The 27,555-nt window shown below is 49.9% G+C and overlaps 2 protein-coding genes across 3 annotated transcripts in view; both read right to left on the reverse strand.

The window, feature by feature from the left end:
• Window positions 1–917: 917 nt before the first annotated feature.
• The window catches only part of NSUN2 (NOP2/Sun RNA methyltransferase 2), a 28,583-nt gene continuing 1,945 nt past the window's right edge, over window positions 918–27,555 (reverse strand). For both annotated transcript variants that reach the window (XM_047731891.1, XM_047731890.1), the window contains exons 4-19: window positions 22,411–22,516; window positions 20,005–20,076; window positions 19,133–19,217; window positions 17,571–17,763; window positions 15,718–15,792; window positions 14,544–14,674; window positions 11,492–11,565; window positions 10,778–10,908; window positions 10,282–10,378; window positions 7,553–7,740; window positions 7,234–7,326; window positions 6,399–6,534; window positions 5,996–6,076; window positions 5,680–5,818; window positions 4,445–4,484; window positions 918–1,798 (exon numbers count right to left, since the gene is read on the reverse strand). In XM_047731891.1, coding sequence (XP_047587847.1) covers window positions 1,459–1,798; window positions 4,445–4,484; window positions 5,680–5,818; window positions 5,996–6,076; window positions 6,399–6,534; window positions 7,234–7,326; window positions 7,553–7,740; window positions 10,282–10,378; window positions 10,778–10,908; window positions 11,492–11,565; window positions 14,544–14,674; window positions 15,718–15,792; window positions 17,571–17,763; window positions 19,133–19,217; window positions 20,005–20,076; window positions 22,411–22,516 — 1,981 coding nt within the window. In that variant the 3' untranslated portion in view covers window positions 918–1,458. The remainder of the gene's footprint in view (window positions 1,799–4,444; window positions 4,485–5,679; window positions 5,819–5,995; window positions 6,077–6,398; window positions 6,535–7,233; window positions 7,327–7,552; window positions 7,741–10,281; window positions 10,379–10,777; window positions 10,909–11,491; window positions 11,566–14,543; window positions 14,675–15,717; window positions 15,793–17,570; window positions 17,764–19,132; window positions 19,218–20,004; window positions 20,077–22,410; window positions 22,517–27,555) is intronic.
• LOC125101326 (uncharacterized) lies at window positions 20,085–22,402 on the reverse strand. Its single transcript, XM_047731892.1, has 2 exons — window positions 21,010–22,402; window positions 20,085–20,973 (listed from the first exon to the last, which is right to left on the reverse strand). Exons 1-2 carry the CDS (start codon window positions 21,572–21,574, stop codon window positions 20,555–20,557), a joined length of 984 nt encoding a protein of 327 aa, XP_047587848.1. The 5' UTR covers window positions 21,575–22,402; the 3' UTR covers window positions 20,085–20,554.

The following is a 27,555-nucleotide window of genomic DNA, read 5'->3' on the forward strand; positions in this document are numbered from 1 at the left end:
AGAACCCAGGGCACGGGCCAGAATCAGATGTCTGGCCGTGACGGGGTTTAGACGACAAACTAACAGGCACGTGTTTCTATGTTCGCTGTGTGTGTGCTCAGAGACACTTAATTCCCGGCTCTGTCTGGTCTGTAAGAAATGACACCTCGTAGCAATGAACACACCTAACTCCAGATCTGCGTTTCTAACCAGCAGGCTCCGTGAAAGGGAGCCGGAGCTCCAGGGGCCCAGCTGACTCCCAGGTATTTCAGAAAGCTAGGGTACTGACAAAACACGACTGCCAGCAACTGTGCCGGCGGCGGGGGATGGGGACACACAGGTTCACCACGCCACTCTCTCCTGGCGACGCTGAAACTGGCTTTGGCGCTGAGCCGCGTCCCTGGCCCCTGGGACCCTGCCTGGCACCCAGCAAGGACTCCGTAAGTGATGCGGGGACGTGCCCTGCGGCCCCGCCTGATGAGCATCCCCTCTGGGGCCCCACAATGGTGCCTGAGGCAGCCCCGCTAGGGCTACGGACGCTTCTCACCCGGCCCATCAGGCCTGCATCCGCCGACCCTCCTGCCCACCCAGCCCGCGTCCACCTGACCCTCCCAGCAGCAGGGGCGTGAGCGCTGCCATCTGCGGAACAACGGGGAGCCCAGGAGAAGGGCTTCACGTCCGGTCTACTCCCTCGAGAGCAACCTTTACATTAATATTCCTCTTAGGAGCCGAGAACGCTGGGAAACATTTCCATTTTACCAAAAATGTTTGTTCTTTCCACCTCACAGAGTAAACACACACACACACACACACACACACCCCATCATTAATAATTTATTTCACTGTTCCAAGGATCCCAACCCCATTTAAAAGCTAGAATCGCAAAGCACTCCCTTCAATAAAAAGACACAAAACCTCACACTATCACAAGACAGCTCTTACTCTGAGAAAAGAGTTTATTTTACCTTTTGTTACAAAGGCACAGAAGCCATCTGAGACCTCAGATGCTAACCCACCGCGTGTTAATGTCGCACCACTAATGTGCAACTTCACACAATTGTTAACGTTTACAGGATGTCTTCCAACGGCCCACAATGAGTTATAGATTCTCTCTATAAATAATAATTAAAAGAAACACCAGACCACAGACCAATAAAGGCATAACAAAAGGAACCTGAACATTCCCGCAAGGGCAGTTTTGTTTCTTAAGAGTAAGACTAACGGCAATAGTCTACCGCTGGCCACAGACACAACGGACCCAGATTCGCAAAACAAACAGTATAATGAGCAACTTCTAACAAAGCTAAAAAAATATATGAAAGCAGTACTGAGATCCTTCGTGACTCTTCCACCATTCCATCCGTCTCCAGCCTCCACGTCCTGTACTTTACAGGTCAGAAGTTCTGGGTCTGGCCTGGGACACCGCAGAGGAACACTGGGCTGCCCACACAGTCCCGGGGCCTCCTCGCAGGGACCTCCTCATCGTGGCAGGACGGCCTCCCCGGGGGCAGGGCCTGAGGGATCCGAGGCGGGGTCCACACTGGCGTCCTCACTGGTGTCCGCGCTGGTGTCCTCGCTGGCATCTGCGCTGGTGGCCTGCTCCGCTCCGTGCTCGGCACTCACCTCGTCCTCCGGCAGCCCAGAGCTGTCAGTACTCTCCTGAGCCACGACAGTCCCTTCCTTCTTCTTTTCTGCCAACCCCTCCAGCCCCATCATCCTGAGATAATGAAGCCGTTCGTTCTTGGGCACAAAAGTCCGAATGGAGGCCTTTCCCCGCCATCCACATAACACAATGGGACACTGAAGGGTGTCTGGTTTCCTACAAAAAAGTGGTTGTGTGTGAGTATCAAGTGCCTTCCTAGCCACTGAAGGATAAAGAGGCGACCTTCCAAGAACAGTATGCCCAGAGCACTGGGGGCCAACTCGCTCTGTGATCCTACGGAGTTCCCTCAAATGAAGACTGGCTCCTGCAGCAAATCCTAAATATTCCCAACATGCTCACGTTGGCCAGTTTTTCTTCCTAAAAGCTCCTGAAGGAATAACCCCCACATCCAGAGTTTATACACACTTTCAGCGTGAGAATTTCCAAACACCTCCATCTTCTCCAAGGTGAAGACCCAGCTGGGAGGCCTCAGCTGTGCAGAGCCGTCCGGGAGCCAGACCGCCCACGCTGTCCGCACTCCGTGCTTCCGCGCCTTCCGACTGGATGACCCCAACTCCTCTCGGTTACCCACCCACATGACAAGACAGGCCCTGGCACACCGTGCTCGCCCGTTTCCAGCATGCAGTGTTACTGGGGCCCAAAGCACCCCTACCTCCCTGACTCTGCTCAATCCTGCCACACAGACATGCCCACCTGCTCACCAGGAGGCTTCAAGTCCCCATCCCTTGGATGAGACGCCAGTTACTGTGTAACTCACATGCCCCCTCCCGAGGACCATGCAAATCATCGTTTCCCTCCAGGAGTGACTCCGCTCTAGCATTTTGGCCCCTAGAGCCCCGTCCAATTAACTCTACGTCCCATTCTATGCCACTCAATGCCAGGCAGCAGGGTCACGGGCAGAGGAAGGAACACAGGAGGGTACCCATCAGATTTAAAGAAAATATACCCAGCAAAAAAGAAGGGGTTGAACCAATGAGAGAAATAAACCACGACACAGAGGGAAACACCTCAGTACCTTTCCATATTCCCTGGGTAAAGCCTGGATGGTACACTGAGAAGACACGATGATAGGAAAAGACAAGAGTCCCCACCGCCCAACCCTAGCTGTCGCTCCATCTCAGGGCTCTGGCACCTGCCTGTGCCAGTGAGTGCCAGCTCACAGAACTAGGGACAGTGGAAGAGCACACGGTATCCAGACCTTCCAAACCCACTTCTGGGTCCCGGTCTAAATGCTTCTGCGACACTGCCCCTCAATCTGGCAACCCACAGCCTGTTTTCCTTTTCTTGGGTTTTCCATGTGTACAGAAGCAGGCTGAGGGCTCCCCCACTTAGACCTCCTCTGACCCAGCCACTGGCCCAGGAAAGCCCCATTCGCTGTTCCGCCCCACAGATGCCTGGCAGGCACAGTCCACACCAGCTCCCCCAGCTCAGATACTGGCCCGCCTCCCCCGCTCTTTGCGTTCTCTCTCCTGCCTTGTCCCCCCTCCTTGGCCGCTCCCATCTCGCAGACCTGGACCCCGACACTGGCATGAGAGCCTACAAACCCTGGTTCCCAGCTACACCGCCCTCAGGAGCTCTGGCATCAAGCCCGTGGCTGACGCAGCACGGACACACTCATGAACCCTGAAGATCCACACCTGGAGTGACCTCTCCCCTCAATTCCCAACACTTCCGTAGAGCGGCCTGCCTGTCTCCTGCGGTCTAGTCCTGCATCTTCAGATTCAGTGTATCCGTTCTCCTCCACCTTTCCCCTTACTGGAGGGTATCTGCGCCACTCAAACCCGAAGCCGACCCTGAGCTCTCCTGCACCTTTGCACTCACAGCCCTCCTGGACCTGCAAACGCAGCCCCGCAGGACCCCACGTGCACCTCTCTCCAACACTAGGCCCCTGGCACCCACCTCCCATCTCCCATGCTGCCCCCTCTTGCTGTGCACCTTGTCTCCCACAAGCACACTCAGGATCACACCCAGGCTACTGTCTTCACTGCAGCTGGAGGCCATGTAGACCATGCAGGGAGCTTGGGCCTGCCCCCTTCTGCCAGCTCTACCCAGGCTGCCTTTGAGCTCATTCCTTCCTCAGGCTGGTGCTTCTCTGCTTCCCTTTTGCCATTCAGAGTCTGGCCAAATACCACCTCCCACAGAACTGCCCATAGCTCCACCTAAACTCTCCCCCAAATCCCTCTCCAGCCCTGTGCCCCATTTTCCTTCCTCCCCTTGGAAGTGGTATTTTACTTTACAAAGAGGTGGCTGTGACACGTGAGATGTCCTGGGTACAAATCCTGCCTCTGGCACTCCCTAGCTGAGGCATGCTGGGCATGCCGCCCGAGCTCTTCACCCCGCTCTGGACAGCGCTGACCTTCAGCGCCTACTCTCCACAGACTCCTGAGGGCTGCATGGGCACTTGTGAGCACCACGGACGGCGGTCAGGCAGGAGGGAACCCCCACACCCCACATTGGAACAACACTGCCCGATGCATGCGTGATCGGGAACCCAGAGACCGGGGCTGAACCCATGGTAGAGACAGAAAGCCTTGACCTCTCAACTGTTCAACCTTTCCATTCATTCTGTTTAAGACAGAAATCAGAACCAGATTTCTCAGCCATAGAGAAGTACGGCACATTCTATTATCGCAGTGAAAATATGTTTGGTCTGAGCTGAATGTCCTAGAAGAAAGTACTCTGGTGAAGATATATATTAATATTCGTCCTAAAATTTCTACAACACTACGTTTAAGACAACGTTCGTCAAAGGCTCCCGCGACCAACCCCAGTTCCCCCACCGGCAGGGGCGCCCACACTTACGCAGGGTCTGGCTCATACTTCAGGACAATGCTCCCCTTGGCTGGAAGAGAAATAGACACGTGTTGGCAAAGCCTGCCGGTCATCGATGCTGTTCGTGTCCAGCATTGTGGAGAAAGCAGCAAATAACCTGCAGAGTCTCCATGGAGAAGAGCATTTTCTTTCTAAAAGCACAGAACCACCGGCCACGTGGCGGACTGCGTGAGACCGCTCGGGGGTGTCGGTGGAGCAGCTCAGAAGGTCTCTCCCAGCAGTGGGGAGAGGGGGATTAACTACTAGTCAATTCTCAAAATTGAAGATTAAACAAACAGTTGCTCCAACTTCCAGAAACAGCATGAAACACACATAAAAACTGACAAAAGTTATACCAGAATCATCTCAAGGTGGGATTAAGACCAAGAAGCGGCCAAGCACAAACCAATCTCTACTTTATATCCGGCTCCTGCCTGAGCCACCAGGAGCCGGACCCCACCCAGCATGTTCCGTACCCTTCGGTTTCAGGATAAAGCGTGCAGCCCCGTAACTGCGGTAACCTGATTTGTGCAGTTTTGGGCCAGCTGAGTCAGAAACAGTAAATAAAGTTATAAAAATAAACAAGAATAAAAAAAGAAACAAGATTAGAATTCTTGGTGGAATTACTTTTGTTCTTAGGTGAAAATATCACTAGAATAACTTGAAGTGGAAGTTTATAAAACGCGTAAACAACAACGTGACCAAGGATCTACTTTGGGGGGCTGGCCAGGCCACGGCAGGAGCTGGCAACACTCGCATCCGGCTTCAACCCAGATGATGAAATGCCAAAGATGAAATGCCAAACGTCTGCGTCAGTCAGCGTCCCGCACCTCGTGACGGGATGCAGACAAGCCCGAGCACCAGGACGTGCCCTGCATCCCTGCGGGGACCTGCCCTGGCTGTCCCCTTGGCCAGAGGCACTCAGGGCTCTGGCTCATGGGACGGCCAGGGCCCAACAGCTGCAGACACCCACAGGCTGGTGGGCGGCACAGCCCTCCACCATGGCCTGGGGAAGGAGGGCAACCCATGGGGTGCCTCTGTGCCTGGGTACACTCCGATGTGCCTTCTGTCTCCACAAGGCCCTCTGAAAGCTGACAAGTCTCAGCAGAAAGAAAGCCATGACGTATTAAAATCTAAGACTGAGAGACTCTAAGAAGCCTGCACACCCACGTCTTCGGTGTCTTTACGAGGACAAGTCATGCCATTATGCAAGTCCAACGGCTTACCCAAGTCTTTGGCTTGGCTGTAGGTCTCACTGCTAAGTTTCCTAAAAAATGGATTTTCCTGGGTTAATAGAATTTTGACATCTTCTATGGATACAGTGATAATTCTTGAATTAATAAATGGATACAGCGTGTATATTCCCTGTGTGAATAAAGAGAGGCCACCATTATGAGTAAGAACCATCACCCGCTGTCCCCGAGGCCTTGGCACACACCTCGTCCAGCCCCCACCTCCCCAAGGGCACCAGCCCAGCTGCACGGCACCCACGCCCACGGATCCACCACCGGCTGCTGCTACCAAGTCCGCGTCCCAAATTACCTCCTGTGCCAACCGAAAAGCGCAATCAAACTCTTCACCGCTGTTATTCCGACACCACACTTTTATCCCCGTGTTTATAACCTGCACGTAAGACAGTAAGAGGACACACACATACAAATAAAAGCTGAATAATCAATTAAAATAAGCCCTTCTACACCAAGGAGGCACAGCCGTGAGCCGGGAAGGGAAGAAAAAGAAAACGAAAAGTTTTAGAAGTCTGACCGAAGCAGGGGTTCCCACAGCCTCACTGATGCTCTCAGCTGAGGCTGGCCTAGAGCAGCCGAAGAGGACTAATGATCCGCACGGCAGGCATCAGACCAGGAGAGCCGGGGTCCCCTGCCCGCTCCGAACACAGAGCCGGCGCCCGGGCCTGCCTGCACCCCTGCGACCCCGCCACGCACACCTTCATCCGCTCGCTGTTGTTCACCAGCACGTTCCTCAGCTCCTTGGAGACCATGTAGAGCTGCCTCTTCTTCCCTTCCGTAGTCCTAGTCAACAAATTCATCTTTGGGAATGAAGGATCCAACGCATAAAACTTCCTACAAACGAGACAGAGCTGTTTACGAGTTTGGTTCACACGTGACAGGCGCCCCCCGCACGGACTCTCCTGGGACAGAGCTCGGTGTCTCATCTGCGGCTCAGGGCGCTCGCGCTCTGCCGCACACGCCCACTGTCCACACTTGATCGAGTTCCCCGGGAACAACTAGAGTGGGAACCTTCACGGACAAGTACGCCTCCGCTCTCTCACCTGTTACTCTGGTGATCTGACAACCCCTCTGCCCACTGAGACAGGTAACGAGCCACAGGGCAGCACGCGTGCCGCCGTAGTAACTGGGTACTGAAACTTAACTAAGCAGGAAGAAAGAAGTCGGAGCCTGTTAACTTAAGCACCTTTTCCCTCTGCTCCACCTACCAGTTTCCAGCTAGGGTCCCCAACCTCCCACCGAGACCCACTCTCCAAGTCCCACACAGGACCTGGGCAGGTGGCTGTGGCCATGGGTCTAGAAGCTCCGCCAGGAACATTCAGGGGCCACTGTCGAGCCCCCACCACTACCCCAACCCAACCCCGAGCACCTTACAGACTCCGACAGCTCACCATACACTCCAAAGTGTCACCCAGCTCTACCAAGCTATTACGAACGGAAAACAGATGCTATACACAACTAAATAAAAACATATAGCCAAATGCAACCAGGTACGCAAATTTTAACAATTTAGCATGATGAATTAATCCTTACTGGATGGGTGGAAATAACGGATCATCTTCAGGAATAAATACAAACGGATCTTCTTTAAATCCAAACAACTTCATTTTCTTAGATGGAGGAGGACTGAGGAGGGAATCAGGGTGAGAAACATGCATCGGTCCTAAGGCAACAGGCCAGCAGCACACTCCCCCTGCCCGCCAGCCCTCCTGCTCAGCCCCACACGGCCCAGGCTCTCCACACGCATCCGACCGGCCGCACACAGCGGCACCCACCTGCTGCAGGATGGCCCCCCGTTCCTGCAAGCTAAGGGGCTGGAAGACACAAGGGAGCACAGAACCCCTTCTCTTACCCGCACACTCCGTCCTTCTTACTTCCGCTGTTCTCTACGTTCTCAGATCTTTCTGTGATGTCTGTGTCATCCGTCCCACAGGCAGGCTTACTCTCCGGCTCGGTGGGGTCCACAGCTGCTCCTTCCGCAGGGTGTGCAGGCCTGGACCGCACAGGCTCTCTGGGCTCCACCAGCGGCTCACCCTGTATCTGCAACAGGGGACAAGTGCGTCTACACTCCAAGCACAACCCACTTCACATGCTGCAAAAAAATGAAAACTCACTACACAAGACCCATCCTAGTTCTCTACGGCATTGCACACATAGACGGCTACAGAATGTTCTGGAAATATCTTAAGTCTATTTGCTGTTATGTGCGGAAGTTGTCGGCACAGTTTCTACCTTCCTCCCATAAAGAGCACATGAGGCCATTTCCCAGTACAGGCCGAGGACACAGCCGGTTCAACTCCACTCAGAGCTGAGCGCGCACCTGCCCTGTGTCAGGCACGATCCTGGCAACAGCAGGCGGGGCCGGCACATGGGCGTAAGTAACTGCAGCCTGCGATGGCCCGTGCCGCCGCCCGGGTACAGGCCCCCAGGAACGGGAAGCAGACACGGCGTGCCCCAGGGAACACTGGGAACCAACTTTGGAACCGGGGCCACAGGATCGCTCTGGCTGGCAGAGAGCGCAAAACAGCTGACTTACTGAAACTGCTTCAGATGCACTTTATACAAGATACTATACAAAAACTTACTCAAAACGACATGTCCTAACAAGTCACAGGGTTGGTGCGATTAGGACACTTGGGCAAGAACAGTAAAACACGCTCCCCAAGGTCACAAAGCCCAAAGGCAGACAAGCTGCTGGGACCCCATGCTATGCAACACTGCCTCCCAGAAAATACCTTTTATTTAAAGGGAAAACACAAAACAGTCACCCAAACACCCTGCCCACCCCCTCAGACCCTAGAAATGCTACTCCCGGTTCCTCCCAGTGCAGCTCCAGTGCAAACCCCCCCAACCCGGTGCCCTCTGGGCCAGCTCTGCGCCTGCAGGTCCCCTCACTTCTACGTCGAGGCACACGCCTCGGTCAGCCGCGCAGCCCAGGAGCATGGAGCCGTGCCCGCGTCACACCCAGTCCCTCCGTGGGAGGAACGAGGAGCAGGAGCAGCAACAGGAAAGGCGAGGCTAATCATCACGGAAGGCGCACGTGACAGCAAGCCCTTCTCCGCAGCCACACGCACACCGGAGCAGGGAACGGGCAGCCTCTGGGAACAGTCGGACGCTCGTCCTTGCAGGCGGTCCCGCGACAGGTCTGCGCAGCCTACAGTGCGCACACACAAGCGGCTCGACCCCGTGCCGCGTGGTGCTGGAAACACACCCAGGGCGAGCTTTGTCACCGCGGCCACGGGACCAACGCAAGGAAGAGTGATCTCGGCTGTGCCCTCACGTGGCTTCCAACACTCCGTGTGAGACCCAGAAGATGACTTACTAGCAACGTGCACGATGACCACAGAGTAAACGTCTATGTATATTGGGACAAACCAGGTACTGAAATTAATTTCGCTCGTTTCCTTGTGCTTTTTTCCATTTTTACTTTTTAAAGATTTATTTATCTGAGATAGAGGTAACACGTGAGCACGGAGCGGTAGGGAGAGGCAGAAGCAGCAGATCCCCGCTGAGCAGGGAGCTCGACGTGGGGCTCAATCCCAGGACCCTGGGATCATGACCTGAGCCGAAGGCAGAGGCTTAACCATCTGAGCCACCCAGGCGCCCCCCCGTGTGCGCTTTAAAAAAGTGACTACAAGCCCGCGGAAGTGACACATGGAGCTGACACGTGTCAGCGACAGTGCTGCTGGGAGCTCCCGACCCTGGAGTCCGGGGCCAAGGAGCCGCCAGACCACCAGGCACAGCGGAGCCCTCTCCGGCCTCCCACAACCAGCACAGTGCCCGCGCGGACGTGCTGGGTCCACTCCTGGGCCACTGTGAGGCCAACACGGACACGTTTGTGTGGGTTGGCCAGATCCCAGGAACAGTCTCCTTTCTGCCTCTCCGAAGTCTAAGCATTCTTTGTGCTCCCTTGTAAGCATTCGTCTGAAAGAAATACTGACCTTCAGACTGTGATCCCAGCCATGTTCCCACATTATGGAAAGGCTGAGGTAGGAACTAGCGAAAGAAATGTCATGCTGATACCGAGGAGGCCAGCAGACATCACATGGGAAAGCTCAAAGGCTGCTCTCCTACCCACCCTCCCTGCTCCAGGGCCTCCTACAACAACCCATGAGGACGGCTTGGGTCTTCTCTGCCTCCTTTTCGGCCAGGCCTGGACAAAGTCCCTGTCACTGTCCCTCACAGCCAAGGGGAAGACAGGCTGGTCTGAGGCCGGCGAGTTCTGTCCATCTGCAATGGGCTCCAGTGAGCCCCAGGGCACGGAGCACAGAAGTCAGCATGGGGCTCGACTCTGGGCCACAGGGCCGTCATTATGTCTTTTCAATTTTTATTAAAGAACTGGACTTGAGATGCAGAAAGAACATGATCTCCCAAGTCTGCCTTTTTCATGGATCTATCCCTTTAAGACACTCTGCTGCTTTTTGAAAAACTCAAAATTTAAATGCATCCCTGCCCCCGCCACACACGTTCATGCTCAGCTGCTCTCCACCCTTCAAAAACGGTTCCACCAACTTCTGCCAGTGTCTGCCTCGAACGCACAGAAAGCTTGTGATATGCCGCGTTATTTCAGAAGATGCTCACCTTTGGAGGACGTTTATTCCACGGCATTGACGACTTTTTCACTAACACTGCCACAAAGAACCCTCCGGTATTCTGATGATGTGGTAATATCCTAAGACTGAGGAAAAAAAGAACAAAAAAAAAAACAAACAAAACCCCACAATGCACATGTTTTAACGGATTCAAAATACATCCTTTTAGTACTAAGACAAAAACTGGCAAGAAGACCTATGACAGAGACATCCTGTCTTCTGGTCAGCACTCAGGGAGCCCTCACGGGACGGCCGGCGCACGCTGTGCACAGTTAAGGGAGCAGGCGAAGTTCAAGCCTTTAGATCCTCCCCACCTGCCGTATTTATGAACGCTCAGTGCCGGCAGTGGACAGGAAACGTGAACTTCTTTCTTTCCGGCAAGTTCGCACACCTGAGGTCGGCCACACCCACGGCCCAGGCCTTGCAGGAATGCTGGAGGCCCCTCCCCGCGCCTCCCCAAACCTCTGCGAGCCCCACAGACTCACCAACGCTCGAGGTGCATCGCCTGTAACTTCTCCGGGTCCTTTGGTGGGAACATGGTGGGCCGGATCTGGGTGTGTCTGCTGTGAGGCACCTCTTCCCACTCCGAAAACCACTGTCCGTCTTTGGTCATGACCTGGAAGAGGAGAGGGCAGAACTCCACATCACCACACTCCCGAAGAAGAAAATCACAGGTAAAGGCTCTCCAACGTGGTAAACGCCAGCTCTCACTGCTCTCCAAAGCTGGGACTGTGTGGGGAGCGAAAAGTGAGATGATCCCATATTCTATCAAACAGAATAGTCATTTTGTAAAAGAGCATTTTCCATGTAGGATTTTTTTTTTAAAAACAAGTCTCAGGTTGTTGCTGGTTTAAAACTGAAAAGTAAATAGTTTCATATTGGAAATGAAGCTTGAATCCCAGCCAGTAATAAAAAAACAGCACAGCTATACTTATAAGGATGAAAATACACAAAGCTAATTTCTAATTGCAAAATAAAGGCAGGGAAGCTTTTCCAAACCAGAGAAAAGTATCTGTGGAATCGTACCATTTGTCGTTCAATAGAATTTTGAAATCAATTCTAAGCCAAACTGACGGCACAGCCAGCCGTAGTATTTACTGATGTTACCCCAGAGTGGGTGCTTTAAAATGTGCACGACTTGGACAAGCCTAGCCAGCTGTACCTGCTTTTAGGAGCCAGAGTCCTCCCAGAAAGATTACCTTCCAATGTGCAATTCCAGGCATCCATTTCAGTCCAGGCAACTCAGATGACACATCAGCAAGCTCCAACGCACCTACAGACCAAAAAAAAAAAAAAAGTCCACATTTTGCCCAATGCAAAATACCAGATGCAGAAGATCATATACCATGTAGCTTGATTTCTACAAAATGCCCAGGGAGAGCAATTCCATACGACAGCAAGCAGGCACTGGTTCCTGGGGCAGGGACTGCACAGGCCAGGAGCACACACAGGTGCTTCATGGGGGGTCAGAAACGGTCCACGCCGGGGCCCGGGGGGGGGGGGGGGGGACAGCTGTGCACAGACACTCCATAAAGGTCACTAGTCGTACCCTTAAAACAAGTGACACTGTGGCACGTGAGTTACTACCAGCGAAGCCACAGAGCCACATAGCAGCTATGGAGTCCCACGGCATGTGGCATGCCCAACGTGAGCCCTGGGGCAGTGGCACACGCGCGCCCCCCCCCACCGGCGAACACACCACAAGGCCAGGAGGATCCGAGCGTTCCACCCACTCCTGGCTTCTAGACACACACCAGTTAGAGGCCGTGGGTCTTCATGCTTTCCCATCTAGTAAACAGCCAAATAGTAACATTTATAGTGAACTGTGAAAATTTGTAAACCTTCTGTTCCAGGTTCAAGTTAAGTTTTCAAAACTTGTCCAGCAGGGCAATAGTCCAGCTTTAAAAACACGCGTCCACAGTAACAACATCATGAGAGGCTGCAAGATGGGGCCACAGTGGGACCCTCCACACACACCTCCAGCCGCAGATCAGAGACTGGTCAGCCTCACAGAAGAGGAAAATCGAACAAAGCCCCATGGAAGCTACCAGACACTCGGACAAGTATAAACACAACGCAAGAAAGCCCTCAAGGCAGAAGCGTCCTCCTAAGAAATCTTTGACAAAAGCATCGTGCGGACTTGGCACTACTCTACCTGAACTGTCTTCCTTCTAAAAGCAAACACTAATAGCGCAGGTTTGCAGAAGCTGGCTTTGTCCCGCACCCCCTGCCCAGGCAGGGCTCAGCAGTGACGGACTCCCCGCCAGCGTGGGGGTCAGGAGATGGAACGCTGGCCCAGCGTGTGCAGACCGAATGCTCGTCAGCCACCCTGCCTGTAGCCAGGTCTGAGCTCCTTCAGGCAGGGACCTCACTGCTCCCAGATTTTTAGTCACCGTCAAGTGCAAGGTTCGGCAAAGGACAACTCTGCCATGAAGCCCTGCTGACACGTGAAGCCTCTGAGAGACAAAGATGGAGAGCACACTGTGGCCTGAAGACTGTCACAGCAAACCCAGAGTGGAACCCCACCAGCCCAGTAAGAAAATGATGCAGCACAGGACACCTGCGGTTTCAGTCACCACTCAATGCCATCCGCCTTCTCCTCACATGGCTCTGAAATGAAGTCCCACCACAAACACAGAGACTATGACCCTGCAAAGAACACCATTTAGAAATCACACCTTTACACAGGCCAACTTAAGCACAGCCAAACAAAATAAACACAATGTACTCAATTCCAATCTCAAGGACTCCGAGAGTGAGAACAACTAGGGAGCAAACTACACAGCACAGGTCAGTCAGCACTGCAAACAAGGTAACTGGAAGCCGGGACAGCTGGGGATACTGGTCTCGATGTTTATGTTCCAGCTTCCTTCATACCACGTGTGTAGCGAATGTGGAAACATTCTACTCTGGAATCCTAGTTTGAAATCCCTCATTATTGGCTTTAAGGAGAGTGTGATGGGAAAAGTTAACATGTCAGTGAAAATTTATGTAAGAAGAAATCATTTACATCAAACCATTATGGAAACTCATTTAAAATCATTTCATACCATCTGTCCAGTTTCTCGTACGAAACCATGCGCTAGGACGTCCCACCCGTTAGGACAACTACTCTCAAGAAAGCAGAAGGTAACAAGGGCCCTGCCGGCAAGGACGGGAAGAAGTGGGAACCCCTGGGTTCTGGGAACGTAAAATGGGGGAACCTCAAAAATGAAACAGAATTATCGTATCACCGACAATTCCACGAGATATACACCCCAAAACCTGAAAGCAGGGTCCTGAAGAGCTACCTGTGCAGCCACAGTCATCGCAGCACTGATCACAAGAACTAAAACAGGGAACACCTCAAGTGTCCACGGAGAGAAGAATGGGTAGACAGAATGCGGCACATGCACACAGCCAGCGTTTTCAGCCCTTAGGGCTGGAGGAAGGAGACCCTGATCCCCGCTACAACACGGAGGAAACATCAGGACAGGATGCTCAGTGGAATAAGCCAGTCAACAAAAAGACACCTACACTCTGATTCCACCTGTGGGGTCCCAAGAGTGATCAAACTCCAGAGACAGCAAAGAGGACGATGCGGGGGGGGGGGGGGGGGCACCTGGGTGGCTCAGGGGGTTAAGCCTCTGCCTTCGGCTCAGGTCATGATCTCAGGGTCCTGGAATCGAGTCCCACATCGGGCTCTCTGCTCTGCGGGGAGCCTGCTTCCTCCTCTCTCTCTGCCTGCCTCTCTGCCTACTTGTGATCTCTCTGTGTCAAATAAACAAAATCTTAAAAAATAAATAAATAAAATAAATTAATTTAAAAAAAAAAAAGAGGACAATGGGGTGGGAAAACGGGAAGTTGTGATGGGTCCATAATTTCAGCTTGGCAAGTAAAGCGCTCTAGAGACTGGCTACACGACAATGTGAGTGTTCTCAACACTCCCAAAACGCACATTTGAGAACAGTTAAAACAACGGTAAACTTCAAGTTACAAGTGTTTTATAACTAAGATTTTTTTTTAAAAAACCACTGTGATAAGGACTGACCTAATCTTTCAAACGTAAGAGATACCAAGGAGGCAATCCTCGTAGTTCATCGACGATGACAAACCCACTGCATAAGCACGCCGTACGCAAGGGCGGCTCACTTCAGGGCTTACAGGCTAATCACACTAGCAAGTGCCCAGAAAAGGTCTACGTGCATATATACTGCAGCAGTAAACGACGTGTTTATGAATCTCATACTTGATGTGTCCCACAACGCTTACCTTCACTTTTTTCCAGCAAAGAGGCTATGACAGCTTCATCCTCAATGGGGTTGAGGGAACACGTGGAATACACCATCCTACCGCCTTCCACCAGCTGCTCAGCACCCCGCGTCGCGATCCGCAGCTGTAAGCTAAGGGTCAGACACTCGGTCACCCCGAGACCAAACACACCCACGCAGCACACATACCACCCGTTCCGCCACGCTTACTGCAAGTTCTTACGACATGCTTACAATAAAATACAAAATCAACAACTCCCACAAAAACAACTCCTTAAGGTCTTCAGTGATGTTACAATAAAGCCACATGAGGTGTCTCCTATCGACCAAAACAGCATCGAGGTAAACACATTCACTGTTCTACCAGGCCTTCCTGACAAGCCGCAAGCAGAACACAAAACGGGTTAGTGACTGAAGTCAACATATTATGTGAGTCTCACCATGACAAAGCCCCCACACCTGTACACATATTTGACTTTTCATTCTATAAACAACTTAGGTCCCTTCGTACATTCTAATCCTAGTACCTATTTCACAAACAGTTAAAAAGTATTTAACGGAAAAACAAAATCTGCTGCTGCAGTTGTTTATGGTGAATATTCATGAGCACAGTATAGACCACCCGCAAGTCTGTAATTAAGAATGCATAACACTGATGTCAAATGAAAAAATCCACAGCTGTGTAGACCACACACTCGAGACTGGTGTGCTACCGTCCCGATGTGCAGAAACCCACCCACAGCGCCCCAGACATTACAGAAGTTATCTGATTTATGAGATCTTCCTTTCCTTCTACTTCTAAGAATTTTCCAAATTGTCTTTAAACACAGTATTGGAGATCAAAATGTCAAGCAAAATAAGTCAACGCAAAGGAACAGAAAACAAAAGAAAGATGAGTAAGACAGTAAAAGGTTAAGTGGTCATTTCATGGAAAACAGACATCCTGAAATGTTATAGGAAACTGTCATAAGAAGACATTTTTAATTAACGTGTACCTGAAATGTATACAGTGTTCAATTTACCACTCCCAAGAGGTTCTAAAAACAACTCCTTCTGATACATATGCAAACTCTCTCCACGGTGGCCATTAACAACCCCGGCTCCAATGCTGTCCCCAAATGCAGCGCCCTCCCCTGCTCCACGTGGGACAGCCTGCCAGACCCAGCCCGACTCACCCATGCAGCTGCAAGCTATTCAAGGTTGTCCACTTCTTCCAGACATCAATGTTCTTTCTCATAGTGCCATCTCCACTAGAAAGTAAGGTATTTCAGAACTTAACTCTGTCCAGGTAGACCGATCAGAGTTTAACAATTATGTCACATACAAGCTAATTACAAAATGGGTATTTTTATTACTATAAACGCTAATTAGGACACCATCTAAATTCTCACAAACTACCATCAACTTTCTATTTCTGCTCTGGGGACACTAATGACATTAAACTTTTAAATTGTACTTTAGTTTTCAATTAGATAAGGAAATAACAGAACTCAACAGATAATCTCATTCAAGAATTACAGAGGTATCAATTTGCTTCCATTTGAGAGAAATACCAGCAAAACTAATTTTCAGACCTAGGACACAGAAACGTGAAGACATTTGGATCCTGTTACTTAACAACTTGGTTAATCAACGGTGGCATTTTAATCAGATTCACGTGAATAATGATAAACTTACACTCATAAGGGATTTTCCACAGCAAATTCAATTAAGCCAATTTAACTTCTTTATCAAGATTTTTCTATGCATCAGTTAAACACTTGATTTTCTACTTTCACTTGATGGAAATTATTTCCACGTAAATTTTATAATATGGACTTGACGGATTCATCTTTCTGTCCACGTCTGACTTTACCCACCCATTTTTTTCTGGGGCAATTCCTGTATCTGCTGGCTTTCTGTAGCGTTTAATGTCCCTGGGTGGTCTAGTTAACTTTCTTGAGGGGAAGGGGCTGCAGGAGGAAAATGCCCTATGAGATACAATGGCTTTCAATGACATCCCATGCTGGTACAGTGGTGGCTTAGAATTCTACCGTAATGGTTAGCACGCCCTCAGCTTACAGCTCCGTGCTCAGAAGTTTCCTGCATTCTCCAAGAGGACACGAGAAGTTACAGGTTTCTGGTCAAAGGAGCACAGGAATGGGAAAACATCTGATCTAAAGGAGAACCAGACAACAGTGGCTCATGACCCATTTTAAGTTTTATTTCACAGGGCGTTCCTGCAGGAATTTTAAAGCGCCACCCCATTCATACTAACGACTTACAGCTCTCACACGGAGTTTAAATGCGATGGAGTGTGGTATTGGACGTCTCACGTTAAGCACTGCATTCTGTGCTGAGTTTTATGGTGATTTCTACACTCCGAGCTCAACAAATCCATGTGCTCACTAGGTGACCATGGCCTACGTCACTGTCTCTGGGAACTGAGTGAGATCATAAGTTTTCTCCTTTTCTTTTTAGAAAAACTCAAGTTACTCAGTTAATCCACAAAATTCTCTTACAGGTATACGTACACACACAAAATTGGAAGAAATGTATGTGTACAAATACAGGCACAGTGAGTTTCTCAAAGGTCTGAACTCCTGAACTGCACTGTGCTGAGGAACAGAGACTCGTCATGAAAACCCAACGTGCCTCCCCACCACTCCGTAAGGAGGCGGAATCAGGAATTCGGGCGCTTGGCAGGAACCGTCATTCCCAACGATCACCTCCTCCTAGAATGACTACAGTTAAGAGCTTATGACACCACCACCCTCTCGGGGATCTCCCGACCCTCGGGAAGACTACAGAACCATCCCACCTTGTGTCTCTTCGTGCCGTACCCTCGTTCTGCTGTGCTCGGTGGCATTAAAGTTCTGAGCGTCTGTCTCCTAATTTAAAGTCACAGAGTCTGTGTCTTGACACCGGCTGCCGCAAGAACGATGCGTACAGCTCTGTGGGTATTTGCGCACCAATTCACATTAGTCGACATTTGACCTGACTTCCTTAGCGGATTGTAGGCTTTTTGGTCTCCGAATGACATAAATACCTGCAGGGGACATCACATAAGATGCGATCGTAGAAGAGAATCTCCTTCCTCCCGTCCACATCTATTTTGAGTCTAGGTATGCTGGACGCATCGTGGTTGACCACCATGATGCAGGGGCTGCTCAGCCTTTTGGCCTGATGAACGAGCAGATAGCAACGCTTGTTGTCCACGTCGTTCGCAATGACGAACCCCTCTGAGAACATAAAATTATAGAGTCAGGTGAAACACAGCAAAAGCAGAATAATTTTCTGAAACACGTAAGCTCCTGGTTGGCAGGTGAGAAGCAGGAATCCAGCAAACGTAAGATCCAAGCATCAGATTAGCCAGAATAAGCGGAGCAGTCCAAAAACACAGCTCAGCACAGATTTTTATGATCCCCTAAAATTCTAAAACCACAAGACTCATTTTTTCAATAACTGAATTATTCACTTTGTAACAATTACTATGACAAAAACATCTTTTCTATTAGTAACAAAACGGAGACTGAGGGGGGGGAGAAAGGGGTAGAAGACAACAGCATCCCCTGACAAGAGTTTGAACTCCAGCACACACAGGCTGGGCCTCCATTCTTGACTCTGTGAGTCGCGTTTCTGGGCTGGGGCCCAGGCTCCTTCTGAAGGCCACCTGGAAGATGCTGGTCTCCCCTCTGGCTAAGACCTGGGTGCCACCCCATCTCGCTCCTGGTTCTAGAACCGGCAAAAAGGATCATATGGCCTAAAAACATTTTACAGTCAAGACTGCTCTTTAAAAAACATGAAATGCAAAACAATGAAAATAAAAAGAGGCTCTTTACCACTGATTTGGGAAAAATAACTAAAAATAGAAAATAAAGAAGGCTTTTAAACAAAGTTATTTGTCACAAAAAAAAAACCCCAAAACCCAACTTAGAACTAAGCTACTAGCTCGCCCATTAGAACAGAAGGAGAGCAGGTGGCTTGAATGGAGGAAGGGGGAACAGACGCAGGTAAAACATTAGAAGGGTAAGACCCCCACAGACAGGCATTTCAGAGAACCCCCAGAAAGGAGCACCAGCGACACTTGGATCACTGCCATGGCCTGAGCCCTCTGCAGGCTCAGAACACCCGTGTAAATCCAGGACTGGTGCCCATTTCATAGGTGACGCCCAATACTGCCGCCCACCATGGCGGGATGTGAAGCCGGCAGGCCTGCCAGCAGCTCTTCAGGACGCTCTACTGCCTCTTGCGTGGGCTGAGAGTCACCACGGAACCAACCAACACAGAAACCCAGCCTGACAATGATACTACTGAAGATTCAAACTGAAGTCTACGTACTCTGGCTTAATAAACACCACCGGCTTTCACAGAAGACCCACATAATTCTAAAATGAAGCCACCCTCCCGCCGCGACGTACAAACACCTTGGTTTGGGAACTAGTCCCAGTGGCGTGCTAAATGCCCAGTCCTACTCTCAGGGGCAGAAACCCAAGTGCTTGTCGCAGAAGGCTTCGAGACCCAGCCCATGGGCAGTGTGACACCACCTCTTTGCCATCTACACCCAGACAAGTGGCATTCTAGCCTTCCACAGAGCAGTCCAACGCATACCTGGGAAAGGGACATTCATGTCGGCATGTAACATTTCAATTAATTGTGTGGTCTTTGATCCAGGCGCTGCACACATATCTAAGATCTATTAAAAAGCAAGAAATGTTTGATGTTTTAAGAAATCATTCAACATTTAATTTAAAACAATTTTATGAGTCATTCTAGTATTTTGTTCTGCACACTTAAACACATTTCTTTACAGAAGGACTCTACAACATGATAGATTTAACTTCTGGGAGCTCAGGAGAAAAACTCTCCACAAGAACAGACTGACCCAAAGGCCAGGGGAAGCCCGCAGTTCAGGGGAGGACGAGCAAGGACACTGCCAGCAGCAGCACCGTAAGCAGCCTGCTCCCAGGCCTCGAACAGCCACTTGCTGGTCCCAAACCCTGAGCTAGCTGCTTCTAGTCTTCTTTGCCTCCTTTCCCTCATCTGGAAAACCAGGGACAGGGACAGCATCTGCCCTCACGCGCTTGTGTGGATAACCAAATGCATTAACGCACGAGAAGAGCACAAAGCGATGCTTGGCGTGTAACAAGTTCTCAGGACGTGCTCATCGTGATTTTCAATCTATCTGAGCCAGTCAAGACCGCTGAGGATAGTCTGTGCAGTAAACACATTAGTGAGCAAACTTGAAAAGAGAAGAAACCCAGTTACAGGCTGTAAAATTTAAATAAGACAAAAATTCAAAAAACAGAACCTAAAATAAAACAGAGCATTCTCAAAAATAAATAAATATACAAATACTAAAAAAAACAGCATTCTTTATCAAAGGCATGAAAAAAAAAAAAAAAACTACACAAAACCCTAAGAATAATATTAAGAAAAAAGGTGTCAACAAACAAAGCCACTCCCAGTTTAATACACAATACCTTATGGTGAGGATGAGCGTTGAGTAACAGCGGTGGAATCATGCTAACAGCTTCTTGACGGCTGATATTTCCCTTAGAAAGTAAAATTTTTAAAAAAACAGGAACAATATTTAAAAAGGCAGAAATTTTCAATATTGGGCATTATTTCATACGCAACAGAAAAAGACCGCATAATCCTCACACAAAACAGTTAATACTCACATAAAACAGTTAATACTATCACACAAGACCTACGTAAATACGACAGGCTTTTATACTAGTGGGTAAATGGTTGCCACCTAAAAGGCTAAAGAAGAATGACCATTCACGGCAAAACTCACGGTCAGACATGAGGAACCCAGGTATAATCCTGGATGTTCTGGAAGAAAGGGCAGTGTGCGCTTCCGCCCCACCCGCCCTGAGGCAGAACGGAAGCTGGAGCAGCTGCCCTCGGGCCGACCGGCCCCTGCCCTCGGCCGACCGGCCCCTGGGCGGCAGGGAGCGACGGCCACGAGCACAGGACAGAAAGCCGCTGCCCGCAAGGCCTCCCCGCTCGGCCGAACTGAAACTTCTATTTCAGTCCTCGTCTGTCTGTAGAAGAGCCCAGCCTGCTTTCTCCTCCCGAGCACTGCCCGTCGCCAGACGAAGACCCCGGCCACGGCCCCCACGTGTCCGCGGCCCCGCGCAGCCAGCAGCGCTCGGGCTCTGCCGCCGCGCACGCCGGCGCACACACGGCGCCCCGGACCGGCTCCCGCGCGCGCCCCACCACGGCCCGAGCTCCACAGCGGGAAGACCGCACGCCTGAGAAACACTCGGCAGTGGAAGAGCTAGAGGCCGCCAGCCGCGGAGACTCTGCCGCGCGGCCGCCTGCTCGTCTGAACCCGACCGGCCCGCAGCCGCCGCTCCGCGCACACCCGCGCCCGTGGGAACCGGACGGAGCCCCAGGCGAGCCGGCGCACGCGCAGCTCACCGGCTCCGGCGGCGAGGAGGCTGCGGGGACCGGCTGCGGAGACCGGCTGCGGAGACCGGCTGCGGAGACCGGCTGAATCCGCACCCACTCCCCAGGCACGCTGAGCCCGAGCTCCAGGTTACGCGTATCATCCCGAAAAGCCCGCCTCCCGCAGTCACCCAAGTGTTTGATCAAAGCCTCCGAGCTGCTCGGGGCCGGGGGTCCCTGACCCGACAAGCGGGCGGCAGTCGCTTCCTTCACACGCACGTGCCCGAGGGGCTCGCAGCCAACACCCCGCTTCCCGCACCTCGCACGGCGCCTCCCCTGCCGATGCCCATCGCGAACCCGCGCGAGGCCCCGCAGCGCGGGCCACCGACGCCCACCGACGCCCACGCCCGGCTCCACCACCGAAACCCGGCTCGCCCGGCCGCCCAGCAACGCCGGACTCGCTCCCGCAGACCCTCCTCTCTGCTGAAGGTCAAACCTCACGGCTCTCAGTCCACCCTCCCCGACCTCCGCCGGACGGAAAGCAGCGCCCGGGAGCCCCTTCTCGTCCTGATGCCCAGACAATGAGGAGCGGGGCAGCAGCCGGCTCGCTTCTCCCTTGCGGGGGGGGCGGGGAGCCGGCCGGGAGGAGGCCATTTAGAGGGTCACCTAAAGGGACAGAGCGCCCCCATGGCAGGAGAGAACGGGGCAGGGCTGAGGGCCTCGAGGGGAGACGCCCGGGAACCGCAGGTATCCTGTAAGCCCGCCCGGGAGCTCAGGATGACAAGACGCGACCGCCATCTGGGTGAACACAAAGGTGTCCTTGGCTAGAAAAGGAGACTAGAGAACAGGAAAGGGGAACTTGGATTTTAAATACGAGTGACAATTCCAAAAAAACCCAAAAAGTTCACCAGTGAAATCCGTGGGCACCTGGTTTCACCCAGTGAGGCAGGAGGGACGGCGCTGAGAGGAGGAGCGGCGCTGAGAGGAGGAGCGAGGGGAAAGCTAAGCAGCTCAGGGACGGAACCGAACTGGGGAACTCGGGATGGCGAAAAGACAGGATGAAGACACAGGGTCGTGCAGAACCAAAGCTGTCAGATTCAGGTTTTGCTGTTTTTGTGTGGCAAAGGTGGACTAGAAGGAGCCCAGAAAAAACAGGCTGAAGCACAAGAAGGCGGGAGTCCCCACGCGAGGTCTCATTGCGCAGTGCGCGGCTCTCCCCAGCGCCCTGGCCAGCCAGACCCACGAGGGGCAAGGAAATGACACATCCAGGGGACAACTGTGGCTGAGATCCTCCCCGAATTCCACACCTGGACGGGACGTGCCAAAGAAGAGGGCAGCTGTGGGAGTCCTCAGAAATTAAAGGGGATAGACACACTTCTCCGTATGCCGTCTCTACCGGGTCGCTGACGGGTGTGGACAAAATACAACCAAGATACTAATGCGCATTTCAAGCTTCAAGGGAAGCAACAAATCCAAAGAAATCTACTCACAGATTCGGTTTCGCTAACCAGAAACTGGTGAAACTTTTCCAACTGTGGAGACTTTCTCAAGATTTTTCGACTTAAATTTGTGTGCCAGGCAAGTTCTTCAGGATACCTGACCAAAAAGAAAATAAAGCATCCACGGATTATATATATTAAAGTGCCCTCTTAACTTCCTCCTTTTATAGACCATACACCAATGAGACATCCAATTTTCCTCTACTTGCTCACATCCACGACCCTCTTCACACACCCGGCCAACACTGCGGGATGTCTAACTGTATCACAGCCCAGGTAGAAACAGGAGAGCCATGCAGCTTGAAGAGATATACTTATGATGCTACCATGAAACTACAATGATGAGTGTTGAAGACTAGATGAGAAAATGGGGACTCAGGTGCTCTTCCCCGTGTGTGCTAACGATGGGACAGAGACCATCAGAAAAAGTCACTTAAGCATCTGACTCTTGATTTCGGCCCAGTCACAGGCTCAGGATCCCGGGATCAAGCCCCAAGCTGGGCTCTGCACTCAGAGGGCAGTCTGCTTGAGGTTCTCCCTCTCCCTCCGCCCTTCCCCACATTCTCTCTCAAATAAATTAAAAAAAAAAAGACATACAAATTAAAAAAATGTAGATCAATCAAAATAACACACCTGAAGAGCTGTCAAAACGTTTGACATTTAACTTCAATCTTAACGAAATTTTTCACTATGTCTAAAACAGCCCGATAATGTACTGAAATACATTACACACCAAAACCCCTGGGATCACAGCGGCATTGGCCTGCGTGCCTAGGCTGTTACTTATACACACCTAAGAATGAAGAAGCGTCTCCTGCCATTTCTGTATTTAAGCTTTCTAGAACAATGACATCACTGATGAGGAAACAGGTCTCTTTAAACGTGGCTCACACGGATCCCTGAGCTCCAACGGCTCCAGTCGGCACACTGCTACAACACAGAGCCACACTCAAACCCAGCCCAGCGCCAAGGGATGCACTGCTTGGTACTCGGTGTTAAGTCTCACTGCAGACTTAGGACGTGTTCCTCAATATCTCCAAGCATCAGATTGTAGCTAAGGTGACAGCCATGAAAATGAAACCATAACTGTTGCAGGATACTCATGACTGCTTTGAAAGGGTGATTAGTTGAAACAAACTCAGGTCTTGAGATTTCAAGACAGCACTTTACTATGATGCTATTACGAGATATATCTGGGAAGTACTTTCTACCAAAAATATGAAGCTGGTTGATCTGTTCACAGCCTCCCTCCAGCTGTCCCCACACCGTCTCTACTCCCTATGCCCAGTGCCTTCTTCAGTATTTAACCTGATTCAAAAATCTAAATCAAAACACAACCATACTTACAAGGCCATTAAAAAAGGGTTTAGTCTTAAATATTTCCTTTGGCCTCCTTAAAGCTAAAACAGAACACACTCAGATTTGCCTTCATCTGCAATATTTGGCAAAATCTGCTGTTTCAGTGCAAGCCCTGCAAGACTGGGGAGCCAAACACTTACTTTTTGAAATTTCTTGCAAACCTGAACTGTGTGTGATCAATGACTTTTACAAAACTCCTTCTAACCCTGAACTGTATGTGATCAATGACAGTGAACTATGCCAAGTTACCACCTCGCCAAATCACCAAAACATCATGAAGCTGAATGCCTCAGGCATGCAATCAACCATGAACTGCTCAACTGAGCTCTCAAACATTAAGAGCTGAGTTTTCATTTTCAAATAAAGATAAGCAGCCTAGATATAATCTGAGCAAATACACCTTTCAGACTGAATTTCCATTTAAAAAATATAAATTTACTAGGATGAAAATTCCATGGCAAGTAATTAAGATTGTGAAAGCTATTAATCTTTTGAAAAAAATACTTAACTTTCAAATCATTAAATACAAAAACTGACAGTTAAAATGAAAAAGTGGGATGCCTGGGTGGCTCAGTCAGTTAGGTGTCTGCCTTTAGCTTGGGTCATGATCCCTGGGTCTCGGGATCAAGTCCCGCATCTGGCTCCCTGCTCAGCGGGGAGTCCACTTCTTCCTCACCCTGCTGCTCCCCCAGCTTGTACTCCCGCTCATTCGCTCTCTCTCTGATAAACAGTAAAATAAAATAAAATAAAAAATAGGGGCGGCTGGGAGCTCAGTGGGTTAAAGCCTCTGCCTTCAGCTCAGGTCATGATCCCAAGGTTATGGGATCAAGCCCTGCAGCGGGCTCTCTACTCAGCAGGGAGCCTGTTTCCCCCTCTCTCTCTGCCTGCCTCTCTGCCTACTTGTGATCTCTATCTGTCAAATAAATAAATAAAAAGAAAATGTATGAGTCTTCTACAGCTTAGGAACCATTTTTTTCAGTGGAGACAACAAATGTTTATTAAAATTTTTGTAGCTTTTAACATCAAATAAATTATCTTGAAGAACTAAATTTAATTTTTAGTTGTGTAATTTGAATGTAGCTCTTGGGTCTTTAAAGTTTTACTTGGAAACCTGTCATGTTTTCTGAGGATGAATTAAAAGCACCACTGTCATCTTTATACCTCAAAAATTCTTACAGAAAAAAAACACATGAATACTCATTTATGATAAGTCGTCTTCAATCCATGTGTTAAAAAGAACATCAACAGAATGACAATAAAAGTACACTCTCCACAACCAAGTGCCAAAATGAGGCTTTTATAAGAATGCTTTGGGATAACGCCTTACAGTTCTGAGCCTACAAAAAGGAAAAAAATAAAAATACAACTGCCCAAGCCATGAGTCCTACACTTAATATTCCTTCTATAAAACATGATTCCCAAAAACACTTCCCTAAATTTAATTCCACTATGTACCAAAAGGTTAAGAATATTACACAATTGGGACGCCTGGGTGGCTCAGTTGGTTGGACGACTGCCTTCGGCTCAGGTCATGATCCCAGAGTTCCGGGATCGAGTTCCGCATCGGGCTCCCAGCTCCATGGGGAGTCTGCTTCTCCCTCTGACCTTCTCACTCATGCTCTCTCTCACTGTCTCTCTCTCAAATAAATAAATAAAATCTTTAAAAAAAAAAAAAAAGAATATTACACAATTTATCTCTGTTTTTTGAACAATACAGAAAACCACCCAAGCTTTGGGAAGTTTCTACTCTGCTTGCTTATGAAGAGACTTACGGGTAGCCCATTCCTGACCCGCAAATTGGACTGAATGCTGGTACAATAAAATCTGTTAGGCAACTGTCCCTGATAATGGAAAAACCAAATGTTAGGAACCCAAATCACCCAGTACGTTGTTCACACCCTTCAGCTGTGCTCAGAAAGTTCCAGCAAACAGCAATGTGAGAATCACCAGTAGTTACTAGAGACTGACTCCTATTCCTTCTACAACCAGACAACCTGCAGGGCCTTTCTGATGTTGGAGAATTGCCTATTCATGGATCCCTTGCCACTGTTAACAATCAAGATGGAAAAGCACCTGTTAAATGTTATAAGGTCTAACAGAAGTTTAAGTGCAGTTTGCAAAGAACAAGAAATTCTCATGTATCTGTTGGAACCTGCAGAAAAAAATGCCCACAATGACCCACCCAGAGGCACTTCTTTTCTACAGGATGCAAGCTTTTCAGCTCTCCTGGCCGGTCAGACCTCCTCACCTGAAAACCTGCATTTCTAAACACAAGGTTTAACGAACAAAGTCTTCTGGTGATTATATGCAGCAGCCAGCATGCAAGACAATTTGAAATGTGCACAAAGGTGACCTTAAGCCCACTTCTTTTGAAAGTATCAGACAGCCCCTGCTTCAAACACCAGTACCACCAGTCAAATCTCCAAACCAGCGGTTAAGTGGCAACTGCAGAGGAGAGGAAGCTTGATGATGCGAAGGCTCCTCGCTCAGCGCTGTCAGAGGTACAGCAGCGAGAAAAACATTTCCATTCTTAGAGACCTCCATACAGTGGGCGTGCGATCGGTAACCACCTGAGTGCCTTCCCTACATCAGAATGTGCAGCTTTGACAATCTGACTAAAATGTCTGATAAACCATTGTGCAATTTTGGGGGGCTGAAAATTGTGGATTTATTCTTGTATCCCAGAAATGTGTTTTACTATGGTGACGTCAGCTCTTGAGCTCAGCTTTAACACTGACTTTAGCATTTGGCCATTCAGCCTCTACTCAGAATGGGTATGCTGTGTAGCTCTGTGATGGGGTCGCTGAAAATCCAAATGACTGATGGTAGAAAGAAAAGCAAAGCTATAACCCATGATTAATGAAAAACCTGACCTTGGTTTGTGACCACCGAAGGGCATCCAGAAAGGAAAGAGAGTATCATACACGTGAATAACCAAAATCTCAAAAGAGTTTTCAGAAAGTGCTGGTTAAATTCACCTTTTTATAGTGATCATTTAAAATCCTTGTGTTGTGAGAACTCTCAGCGCCTCAGAGTTGATCATCTGAAATGTGGAACTCTAACAGTTCACTTTAATGATTTTTAAGTTTATAAATTAACCTCTATAGTTTGTGTTTGAGTAGTCCAGGTGTTTTACAGGACATGTGGGACTGCCCTCACTGGAATGAAACTTGAACTGACTCTTGAGAAGCAAATAACCCACAGGATGCCTCCAGGACAAGCAGTGAAAGGGTTAGCATGTGGGCCAAGATTCTACTCGAGCACGGGGGACACTGGGAACACAGAATCAGGAGCACCTGGGTGGCTGGGTTAAGTGTAACTCTTGATTATGGCTCGGGTCATGATCTTGGGTTGTGAGACTGAGGCTTGAGTAGGGCTCCCTGCTCAGTGCAGACTCTGCTTGAGCTTCTTTCCCCCTCCCTCTTCTTCCCCCTCTGCTCCTTGTGTGTGCTCGCTCTAAAATAAATAAAATCTTAACCCCCCCAAAAAAAAGAAGAAGGAGAAATGCAGAATCAATTGGAATGGTTTGTGGCAACCTTTCTCAGGCTGAGTCTGTCCTGCTAAAAGTAGGAGAGCCTCGCAGCAACAGTTTCGACATAAGGAAACAAGGGGTTTAAATGGAAATGGGGAGGAAACAGGCTAATCAACTTGCAAAAATTAACTGAACCAAATAACTCTTAGTTGCAAACCGTGTATTAAAAACTGTGCACCGGTATAAAGTCATATGGGTAAAAAGCACTGCGTTAAGAGCACACAAGGATATCTGTGAAGTACATT

This window comes from Lutra lutra, chromosome 5, assembly GCF_902655055.1.
Source record: "Lutra lutra chromosome 5, mLutLut1.2, whole genome shotgun sequence".
Lineage (NCBI taxonomy): Eukaryota > Metazoa > Chordata > Mammalia > Carnivora > Mustelidae > Lutra > Lutra lutra.